Here is an 11,379-nt window from a genome sequence, read left to right as displayed (position 1 = left end):
TATATAAGTGGGTGAAGCATTTTGAGAAGTGCGTTTCGAACACAGGAAGTGAATGAAACATTGATACTGGAAACTTCGATCGTAATCAATTTTAAGTCACATGTGAGTGTATTTTTTTATTCATGAAGGCAGCCCGTCCTTATCAACTAAGGTCAAATGATCGCTAATCCAGCCGTTGTCAAGAAAAAAAAAATCCTCTGTTCGAACCTCTATTCGAATCACACCTCTGTAAATGCTTCACCCACGTACCACAAGTATAAATAATTGCCAAAAGAACTTTTACCTAACTTAACCAACGCCTAACTACACATGCAATGCAAATATATAATGATATTTAAATTTGAGACACTCCCGACTTTGAAAACAGTGAACGTTAAAAATTCATGAATTTCTTTTAGGTGCCAAGCACGGCTGAGCCTGGCCTGAGGACAGGTGCCACGATGAGGCAGGCTGCTGGGGTAACGAGCATTTAGTCAATACTGTGAGGAATGGTTCATGAGAATGGAACACCCACAGGAGTCGTTCATGGCTCATGAGAATGAAACACCCTCAGGAGTCGTTCATGGCTCATGAGAATGAAACACCCTCAGGAGTCGTTCATGGCTCATGAGAATGAAACACCCGCAGGAGTCGTTCATGGCTCATGAGAATGAAACACCCGCAGGAGTCGTTCATGGCTCATGAGAATGAAACACCCGCAGGAGTCGTTCATGGCTCATGAGAATGAAACACCCGCAGGAGTCGTTCATGGCTTATGAGAATGGAACACCCTCAGGAGTCGTTCATGGCTCATGAGAATGAAACACACCCAGGAGTCGTTCATGGCTCATGAGAATGAAACACACCCAGGAGTCGTTCATGGCTCATGAGAATGAAACACACCCAGGAGTCGTTCATGGCTCATGAGAATGAAACACCCTCAGGAGTCGTTCATGGCTCATGAGAATGAAACACACCCAGGAGTCGTTCATGGCTCATGAGAACGGAACACCCGGAGGAATCGATTACACTCACCTCAACAGGTGACATCGTCCCGGGGAGACTTGGAGCTTCGTGGTGGTTGGTTAGACCCGCTGGTGAGTTTGGTTCATCTTCTTCACCGGCCAGCCTAGTAGGAGGAGGAGGTCGCTGTGGGCGGTGCCTTGGCACCTGCAAGTTGAATCTTCACTACTGCCTTCACACTTAAAAGTTTCCCCTCTCGATAATCTACCAAGTTCACAGATGTTAAACCAGTTTTCTCGCGTTTTTTTTTGTGTTTTTTTACCGCTCCAATTCTGATTTAAGTTTTTTTTTCGACGGGGGGGATGGTATACGGGTGTCAATGACACAAGTGGGATTGTTAAGCCGGTGTGAAATGGTCATTCAGCGGTGGTATATAGTGCCTCGAGGCTTGTTACCACTCAGCTTGGTACATCATAGAGTGGTTCAGTCATTCTCTGGTCACGGGATTCCTCAAAGTTGGGATGATTTGAAACTGTTTTCCTGCTTAGAAATAAAAATTAAGCATAAATCCAAATTGGTAAGGCGAACTTATCTGTCCCCAGTTATAAAGCAAAAGGGGATGTTTAGTACAGGCTTATTAATGATATACTTCTTCGAAGTATTGTACCTGGCAAAATAGTTATGTGTATACTTGATGACTGACAGTTGAGAGGCGGGACCAAAGAGCCAAAGCTCAACCCCCGCAAGCACAATAGGCAAGTACTTGTCTCACTTAAGCCTCATTTCCACTAATTCTTTTGGACGTTTAAGACTGGGAACGTTCATAGGCTATTATTCTAAGTGCTGCTTGGCAATTAACAATCCTCTTTGTTCCGTTTCTCACTCCATTATATCGACGACATTAAACGAGCACCAACAATCAATTACCCGAATAATAATTAAAAAAAAATCACAGGCTTGCGTTCCAAGTTGTGGCATAGACTCCCCGACACATGACCGACCTCGCCACACTGGGTTCAAACACAACGGAGGAGCCGCAACACCCTTCTCCCAGCACGGCTGACGCGGTACTGAGGCAGGCCAGGCGAGGTAGGTAGGGGGCCCGCGTCAGGTCCGCCTGCATGAGGGCCCTCCGGTGCACACGCTGGAATGTCTCGTAGCCTCACGCTGCCAGCCTTGTGACCTCACCCCAGCCCTACGCTCCGGCCTATGTGTGTGTGTGTGACCCTGATGAACTGAGGCCACTTTGGGCTTAAGGGCCTATCAACCTGAACTGAGGCCACTGTGGGCTTAAGGGCCTATCAACCTCTATTAGGGCTATTAAGACCAACCAAATATTGACTGTGCAGCACTTGTACCTTAGGCTTGGATAAGTGTACCGAGTGGATAAGGTACACTAGGGCACTGGGCCCTCTCAGTGTACAATGACAGGGTTTGAGTTTACCTAAGGTAAACTCAGGTAAACTCACCTCTCATTAACAACCTAAAGCGACTGGATATTGGCTGGTTCATATAAAAAGTCAACATTTTATTGCATTATTTTCATAGAGGGCCAGAGAGAGTAGGCAAATACCAAGCCTAACTTTCCCTGGGCCTAGCATAGTATATATATATCTAGCAAATTAGGCCTACGTTTACGCAAGTTAGGCCTAGGATTACTTATATAGGCCTAGTCCAGGTTAAGTTTATGGTTAGTCTATTTCACAGCTTGTTATGGTCTTTGGAGTTGCAATAGTATAACACAGACCTTTTTTATTGGAGGGGGGAGAATAAGTTGTTCAATATGATGAGTTATTCATTATACATCCCTTCATTGAAGAGTAAGCTGGTGGTGATGTGGTGGCGGAGCGGCAATGTTGTGGTGGTATTGTGATAGTGTTATGGTGTTGTGGTAGTCTGGTACTCACCTAGTTGTGCTTGCAGGGGTTGAGCTTTGGCTCTTTGGTCCCGCCTCTCAACTGTCAATCAACTGGTGTACAGATTCCTGAGCCTATTGGGCTCTATCATATCTACATTTGAAACTGTGTATGGAGTCAGCCTCCACCACATCACTGCCTAATGCATTCCATTTATTAACTACTCTGACACTGAAAAAATCTTTCTAACGTCTCTGTGACTCATGTGGGTACTAAGTTTCCACTTGTGTCCTCTTGTTCGTGTCCCACCCGTGCTGAAGAGTTTGTCTTTGTCCACCCTGTCAATTCCCCTGAGAATTTTGTAGGTTGTTATCATGTCTTCCCTTACTCTTCTGTTTTCCAGGGATGTGAGGTTCAGCTCCCTTAGCCTTTCCTCGTAGCTCATACCTCTCAGTTCCGGGACCAGTCTGGTGGCATACCGCTGAATCTTCTCTAACTTTGTCTTGTGTTTAACTAGGTATGGACTCCAGACTGGAGCCTGGAGTCGTGTGGTAGTGTGGTGACGGTGTTGTGATGTTGTGGTGGAGTTGTGGTGGTGGTGTGATGGTGCTTTGGTGGTGTTGTGGTAGTGTTGAGGCTGTGTTGTGGCAGCGTTTTAGTGGTGTTGGCAACGCTCCGTGCAAACTCCTTGCACGGCAGTGTGATAATAGACGGAATAGCTCGAATAGATTTCACTCTAACTCGTATCTACAAAATTTCGCTTTACTTAGTGTCTGCAGTTTTCGCTGCAGGCCAGCAGAGCCAGGAGGCGCTCCCTCCACGCCTAGCAGTGCTGCTTCCCTTATTACAAAACAAAGAAAGGTGGTACAGTTGTACAAAGAAATTGTAGGTGTACAAGAAGGCTGGATTGTATGTGAACAAAGAGGGATTGTAAATTTCTCGTGTCGGTAACTGGAAGCCTGTACTGAAGGTTATCCAGGTCCACATAGAGGCTATAGGGCCATTGATAACCATCTCCAGGATGCAACTCACAACAATTGTCTAACACCCGGATACCTGTTTACTACTAGGTAAACACAAGCATCGGGTGACAGGAAACATTGCCCAAGGAATTCTCTGGACGCTATGCGGACCGTCTGGCTCCGCCTGGAGCTTGCCAGACTCCATCCGGCCTGACCTTTCGTCGTCAGACATCAGGCATCCACTTGCGAAAGCTATACATCTTTCCTCAATCATGACGGCTTTGTTTACAGTTATCAAACAGTTTATGAGCTCCGAAGTACTCGGAGGAAACTTTCGATGTTTTTAAATTGTTTAATACATGTAAACAAAGCCGTCAAAAGATTGCGAAAAGATGTATAGGTTTCATAGGTATATATGGGTAAATGCTTCTTAAATTCCCCCCCCCCCCCTCGGGTCCCCAAGAAAGGTGATAATTGTTGCCGTTTTCGCGCTCTCTTTGGCGTTTTCCAGCTATATATATATATATATATATATATATATATATATATATATATATATATATATATATATATATATATATATATATGTCATCATCAGTATCAAAGGTCAAAGGGGAAGGTCATCAGTATTTGGCCTAGGGTGGGACCTCGATAGGTCTATCAAACGACTCTGTTAGGTCTGTTAACGACTACTAGAAATAATAGCTCAGTGGGCACCATATTATATAATTATAGTTAATTCATTGTGTTGGCGGGACAGGCAGCCAGAGTGTATTTATACATATCAGGCTTATATCGAGGTTCCCCTCCATCCCAACCCAGGATGCAACCAACCCCATAACAAGCTGCCTAACTCCTGAGTACCTACTTGCTGCTAGGTGAACAGAGGTATTAGGTGAAAGGCATTCGAACGCGGAATTCTCGATTGCGCGTCGAGAACGAAACCTACTGTACTACGGGGACCCCTGTGTAATGTGTATAATGTAATTGGAGGTACTATATATTAACATGAGGTCTATAGCATAGTTTTGGTACATTCGAAGATGATTTTTTTTCAGAACAATATCTACGTTCAAAGATTTTGAGTTTCCCATAACACTGTTTCGTTTTTTTTAATAATAAAATCTTCTGTTTCTAAATAAGAAAATCGGATTCTGAAACAGCTCTTGGTAAGGGGTAACTACTGCAGACTGAGTAACCTAGAAAGGTGTTTGATGTTACCCGAGGGCCACTAACACACTAGTGGCCTCAATGAGGACAGGAAGCCAGCGGCTTGGCAAAAGTCCCCCGATCTTGATGATTTTTTTTAAGCTGGATTTTTAAGTTCTGCAGTTTTGGCATTTACGACTTTGGAAGGTAGGTGATTCCACGGGCTTATATCCCAGAGTATAAAGCACACCTCATTATCAGTCCTACATTGTAGTTTGTTGATCTTGAAATCGTTGTTCCTTGTTTGTTACATGTAACTTTTTGAAGAGGTTGTCGATATCAACATCCTTCAAACTGATCAGTATTTTAAAGCTTTCGACGAGATCAGTCCTGTCATGCCTGGTTTGCATTATCAGCCCTGAATCGTTCCAGGTACGAGAGTTGACTCAGTTCTAGAAGGAATTTTGTTACCAGGTGTTGTACTTTCTCCAAAGCAGCCATGTAAATAAATAAATAAATAAATGTTTATTTAGGTAAGGTACATACATACAAGAGATTTTACAAAGAATGATGGATTTATAGATAGGGCTAGTACATACAATGCCTAAAGCCACTATTACGCAAAGTGTTTCGGGCATGAAACAGGTATATTCGGGTATGTTTTTCTGATGATGAGGTCTACATGCTTGGAGACCTCACCTGCATGCTGCATGCAATAACCATGCTGCATTATTGCATGCATAACCTATTGCATGCTGAATGCAATAACTCAAATGGGGGTTGCACCAAAAATTTACACACTTGAATAACTTCTTTCTCTTAAACTCAAAGGTACGCTTGATTATTCCAATGGTTTGTTTAGATTTTTGTTACGGCTGCTCACACTTGTTGTGCAAGTTTCAGTGAATGATGGATTCTGACTCCAAGGCCTTTTTCTTCATCAGTCTGCTGCAAGGTAATTCAGTCGGACTTACCTGGTCCGGTTCCGCCAGTTCCGAGATGATCACTGAAGTACTGTACAAAGTTAATAGGGTGGAGGTAGGAGTGAATCAACAAGTCACTTGGGTGAATCTGGTCCTCCTTTGTGTAGCATGTATACACCTGGTGTGAATACACCATCAGGTGTACAGCATTATACACCTGAGGGTGTATAATGCTACAACCATATTGTGGCTGTTTAGTCTAGAAAACATAGTAGTTTCTGTCCATTTTCTTAGAGTTTTGTGTGCTTATCATTAGAAATGGATGGAAATGCACAATTTTCAAAACCAGACTAGGTTCCAGACTTTTTGACTTGGTCAGAGATAGTCCCAAAACTTCTCCGACTGCTAAATTATTCGCTCTGACAAGAATGCGGGTCATTGTCAAAGTATTTCAGTGACCCTCACGTGATCTAGTGACGTTGACTGATCAAAGATGGGTATAATAATGCACTATGTCGGGGGACTGGGAGCCAGCTTATACATTCAGTACATGTTAGGCTTATACTGAGGTCCCCTTCCCAGGATGCAACCCCACAACTAGCTGGCTAACTCCTGGGTACCTATTTACTGCTAGGTGAACACAGGAATTAGGTGAAAGGAAATGCACCGAACCATTTCTGTGCCGCCCGGGATTCGAACACAAAATTCTCGATTGTGAGTCGAGAACGAACCCGACTGTACTACTGGGACCTTCAGAATGTAGTACGTATATGATCCCAAATCTCTCTCTGGGCAGTAGCTGAGTGTCATCTGCAAATCATCATCATTATGAAATCACTTACTCTTTTGAATACATTAACAGCTGTCTTCATGCTAGCTGTGACCTTTCCCCCCCCCCCCCCCCCAACAGCAATTCGTTCATAGATGTAAACAGGTCTCAAAGATCTTGTACGAACTCAGACAGGGATTTAAGTACGGTAGTTGCACACTTAGATTATAGAAACAACACACAAAATCACCCCAGCAGTATACCTGTGCAGTAAGTACATTGTTCTTACGGGCTACTCATGCCCGTGCCACCTTTTGGGTGGCTTAATCTTCATCAATCAATCAATCAGTATACTGTATAGTTCTTAGGCCAACCTTATCAATCTCGGGGCTCGATTGGAATAATTTCATTCGGTCCTCTGGTTTTAAGACTTTGATAATATTAGGTATGAAAAATATAGGTACAGTACTGTATGGTATTATGCTGTATAAAAATACAACAATATCTTCATTTATAGGATAAAACCATATCTAAATTATTTATGAAAGGACATTTGAAACGTAATTTATATACCCCTTATTTTATTTATGCACCAAAACAACACAACATATTTATATAGTTAATTAAATATATGTAAATTATATATAGTTAAAAAATATATGTAAACCATCACAATGTTTTTTTTGAATGACTGCAAGTAAACATTATATTATTTCTCTCCTAGGACTAATGGTACTTACATTAGTCTTAGTAAAAATACGAATATTGTTTCGTAAACAAAATAATTTAAAATCTAATAACAAAATTACCAAATAACAGATCTTTTTTTTTTTGGATAAATTTAAAAATCGTGTTGCTCTTTGCCCCTTCCCGATTCCATCCTCTTTAGGAAAGCATTCCTTATTTTTAAAGATGGAACCATAATGTGAGGCATAGGTCTTGGTTGGTCCAAATAGGTCTCATTAGCCTAAGGAGAGTCCAGAGATCATCATCGTTAAGTGACAATGACAATCCTTACACCGTTGTAGCTGTACCGAATGCAGTTCAACGTAGCACCAATGAATTCAACACTATCAAAGAGCATGAAACCTATTTTTGTCTCGTTTTAATGGAAATTTTCAAATTTTAGTCATATATTGAAAACAACATATAAAGACTTTTTGTTTTGATACATTTGTTAGTTGCTTATTATTCTAGTGTGAGGTTTGATGGAGTCAAACACCTGGCAGCAAGTGAGGGGGGCTGCCACCAATTCAGGGAGAGGGTTATCTTGAGATGATTTCGAGGCTTTAGTGTCCCCGCGGCCCGGTCCTCGATCAGACCTCCACCCCCAGGAAGCAGCCCGTGACAGCTGACTAACACCCAGGTACTTATTTTACTGCTAGGTAACAGGGGCATAGGGTGAAAGACACTTTGCCCATTGTTTCTCGCCGGCGTCTGGGATCGAACCCAGGATCACAAGTCCAGTGTGCTGTCCGCTCGGCCGACCGGCTCCCTCGTGGGTGGGAGACAGAAACTGTGCACTTCTTGTTTTACAGTTTTTGCTGTGGAGGCAGCACTCATCGTTCACCCAAAAATTTTATTGTTGTTTGGCTCTTTGAACCTGACATGCTCTTTGTCCTTTTGACTTGCCCCTCCATTCACCTGTGTATACAGGCTGACCAGGCCCTGTTTTAGGTCCTTGTGAGATCCTTCCTGTCAAGGAATGTGTTTTTTGGGGGGTGAGAAGGGGGTGGTGGAGTGGGGGTCTGCTTTGTGAGGTCTACTATTTCTCAGATTATTCGCTCTCAATCCTGAGCGCCTGTGCTGCATTTCCTTATGAGTTAATTCCAAGTGTGCTGGCCGGTTCCAGTTCTGGTTTTCTCTGTTGCAAAGGCATTTAAGCTCGTAATAGGCATTTGTTTCTTGGCTGTTCAGTCAGTGCCATGTGGTGTTGTTGTTTTGCAGCCTCTGTTTTCCTGTGCTAGTCCTTTTTTTTTTTATTCTTTCAGCTCTTCTCCAAGTACTCTAGCTCGATTTTTATGTGTAGCTTGGATCCTTGAAGAAAGTTTTTTCTGTCCTCCTTGGTTTCGCCCATTTATTTTTTGCAGCCAGGCCAAGTGTTATTCTGCTTGGGTATGCAACATTTATTCTTTGCAATTTGCAGGGAATTATCTTGTCGGGCACTCCGAGGGAATTCTTCTCGAAAATAAAATGCTGAGGGAATACTGACTTTCCTGAGCATCCCTGGCTGTACTGGGCCTTTCACCTTATGTTTAAATTCAGTCATGAGAGAAAACCTGAAGACTAAATACAGTCAGCAGGCAAAGCATGACAAGGTACGTCTGCATGTCCTCTAAAACAGATTAATTTATCAATTTTGTTATCCTTATATGAGCATGTGAATAGACAAAATATGATAAGCTGATAATCCTTCAGCTGATAAGCTGAAGGATTAATTGCTTATAATTATTAGATAAAATAATATAAAAGTGCTCAGTGAGCTGTAAGGCATAGTTCATATAACTAAGGCATAGTTGATATATACTGTACTGTATATTGTACTTAGTTTACTTAATATTAGAAGATTCAATTATATGTTATACTCTGGGTAATATAAAATAAACAATTTGTTTAATAAAGATAAAGCTATTGCAAATCACTTTAACTCATAGTTGAGAAGGCTCCCAAATCGTCTTGAGGCGTTCCTTAGGAATTTCTGATTCCCATTCGCCAAGTATCACAAGATGAGCTGCCAGGCGGCCAATTTCATCACAACTCTTAGCTCCACATCCATTTCCTCCTAGAGCAAGGCCAAAGCCTTCAGCAACTACTTCTATGTAAGGCTCTCTGGTGGGAGTATCAGATGTCAGGCATCCATCCGCAGTAACTTTCTCCACCTTCAAACCTAAGAATATATTGTAAGAATTATTCTGTAGAACCAATTTCTTCTGAGTAAGGTTCTAATAGGCACACCTACATTGGCTTTCTTTTAAAAATTGTCATCAGTCAATATTTTCCATAGGTCTGCAATATTTGCAAAATCTAATTTACCTTGCAATTGTAATTTATTTATTATTATATAGCACCTGTAATTTATACGTCAAACTGCGAGCAGGGGCATCAAATAGCCTGGTTGATCCAGACTGCCAACAGGGTCCAAGATTCTTCAAGCATTTACACAACCACTTATGAAATCTGTGCATCTTTCCTCAAATCAAGACGGCTTTGATTACATTTATTAAATAATTTATGAGCTCCAAAGCACTATGAGGTTGTATATAACAATAATGACTTTGGGTTGTGAGGTTTCAAAGCCTGTAAACTTTTTAATAAATGTAAACAAAGCCCCCATGAGTAAGGAATGATGCACATATTTCGTAAGTGGTTGAAGAATCTTGGCCTAGAATCCGGGCTGCAGAAACATTGATCCTTAGAATCACATCAAAATAACATGTACTGTATATACAATTATCATTAGCATTTTTGCTTTTATTTTGAAACTCTTAAACCCAAATAAATATATGCATTCTATTTCCATGAGGGTTGATGTTTTATTACCATGATTGTGCGCAGGTAATATTTCTGGAATATAGAAGCAACATTATTAAACCTGGAAATAATTTGAATGAATTCTTAAAAGTTGCACCTGAAGCGCTTTGCGTACTGTATGTAGTGGCTTTATTAAATATACATGTAACTACTAATTAACCCAATGTACAATGTTCTTCTTTATAAATATAATAATAATGTAATAATAATAATAATAATAATAATAATAATAATTTTTGTTTTTGCAGAAGTCAAATGGACAGGGGACTTGCTCACTATATACCCATACCATCAAATTATCCAGTAACGTGAATGATTATCATATTTTCAGGTGCATCTGTCTGTTTTAGTTTACACCAATGTGTACACTTAAGAGAACAAATTATATGTATTATTACTAACCTGGTAAAATATGACACAGGTACTTAGCCAGCTCATTCATACACTCGGGACTACCAGATTGCTGAATGTACCAATCTTTAACTTCATCTAATGTAGTCTTCCTCTGTTCATAAGCATCTCCATGACCCAACTTCAGGTACCATTTGCCTAGAAATATAAATGCTTTTCTGAGATGAAACTGCTCAGTCAGTCCTTTAGATAAGCATCTGTTCCTCAGGTGCAGAGCAGACACAAGCCAGGCCAGTACGACCGCCTCACCTTTGATGCAGCAGGGATCTTTTCAAACTGTCCAATTTTGGCCCTTAATGGGAGAAGGGGGTCATTAGAAAAATAAAAGTCCTACCGTGTATAGCTAAATGCCATCATTACCTATTTTAAACTCATCAGACTCGGTTAACTCACAAGTTTGTGAAACTCGGTAGGCGAGGGTTTAACCCAGGCCCACGACCTGCAAGAGTGCACCACACTCGATTGCTACCTTTTCCACTATGATTTGTGCTGACATTAGGGCCAGCAGGGCTAAATTAAAGAGTGGGCCTTGAGGGCCTGCACCCCAGGGGCCTCACAGCCAGTAGAATAGCTGAAGTTTGCAGTTCATAGGTTTTGGCATTGCATGTAGTGTTATTTGTATAATGATGATTACTTGAAGAATTATTCTAATGTACCTCCCAGAGGGTAGGGGTGGGAGTGAACGGGGTAAAGTGACAAATTTTCTATCAAGAGGCAGTCAGTTGAGGTGATCCAGTGTTCAAGAACCATTGTCTGTAGTTTCAGATTTTCAGTAGTTATACTGTACATAGATTCTTTAGAATGTATGTATAACTTGGAGATTGGATGTTTATAGA

The 11,379-nt window shown here is 41.4% G+C and overlaps 2 protein-coding genes across 7 annotated transcripts in view; both read right to left on the bottom strand.

Annotated features, from left to right (window-relative positions):
• Nucleotides 1–2,021, bottom strand: part of LOC123769513 (protein inscuteable homolog) — a 67,487-nt gene extending 65,466 nt beyond the window's left edge. Inside the window, exons 1-2 of one of the 4 annotated variants that reach the window (XM_045760686.2) lie at nt 1,870–2,021; nt 1,015–1,482 (exon numbers count right to left, since the gene is read on the bottom strand). In XM_045760686.2, the coding sequence (XP_045616642.2) occupies nt 1,015–1,029 (15 nt within the window). In that variant the 5' untranslated portion in view covers nt 1,030–1,482; nt 1,870–2,021. Of the gene's footprint in view, nt 1–1,014 lie in introns of all 4 variants that reach the window. The other 3 variants (XM_045760688.2, XM_069308742.1, XM_045760685.2) reach the window with 3 other exon arrangements.
• Nucleotides 2,022–7,165: 5,144 nt separating this feature from the next.
• The window catches only part of LOC123769512 (monomeric sarcosine oxidase), a 29,110-nt gene continuing 24,896 nt past the window's right edge, over nt 7,166–11,379 (bottom strand). For all 3 annotated transcript variants that reach the window (XM_045760679.2, XM_045760680.2, XM_045760681.2), the window contains exons 8-9: nt 10,535–10,681; nt 7,166–9,488 (exon numbers count right to left, since the gene is read on the bottom strand). In XM_045760679.2, coding sequence (XP_045616635.1) covers nt 9,250–9,488; nt 10,535–10,681 — 386 coding nt within the window. In that variant the 3' untranslated portion in view covers nt 7,166–9,249. The remainder of the gene's footprint in view (nt 9,489–10,534; nt 10,682–11,379) is intronic.

Source organism: Procambarus clarkii, chromosome 63, assembly GCF_040958095.1.
Source record: "Procambarus clarkii isolate CNS0578487 chromosome 63, FALCON_Pclarkii_2.0, whole genome shotgun sequence".
Taxonomy (NCBI): Eukaryota; Metazoa; Arthropoda; class Malacostraca; order Decapoda; family Cambaridae; genus Procambarus; species Procambarus clarkii.
The sequence above is the reverse complement of the archived record's forward strand: the minus strand, read 5'-3'. Positions and strand labels throughout refer to the sequence as shown.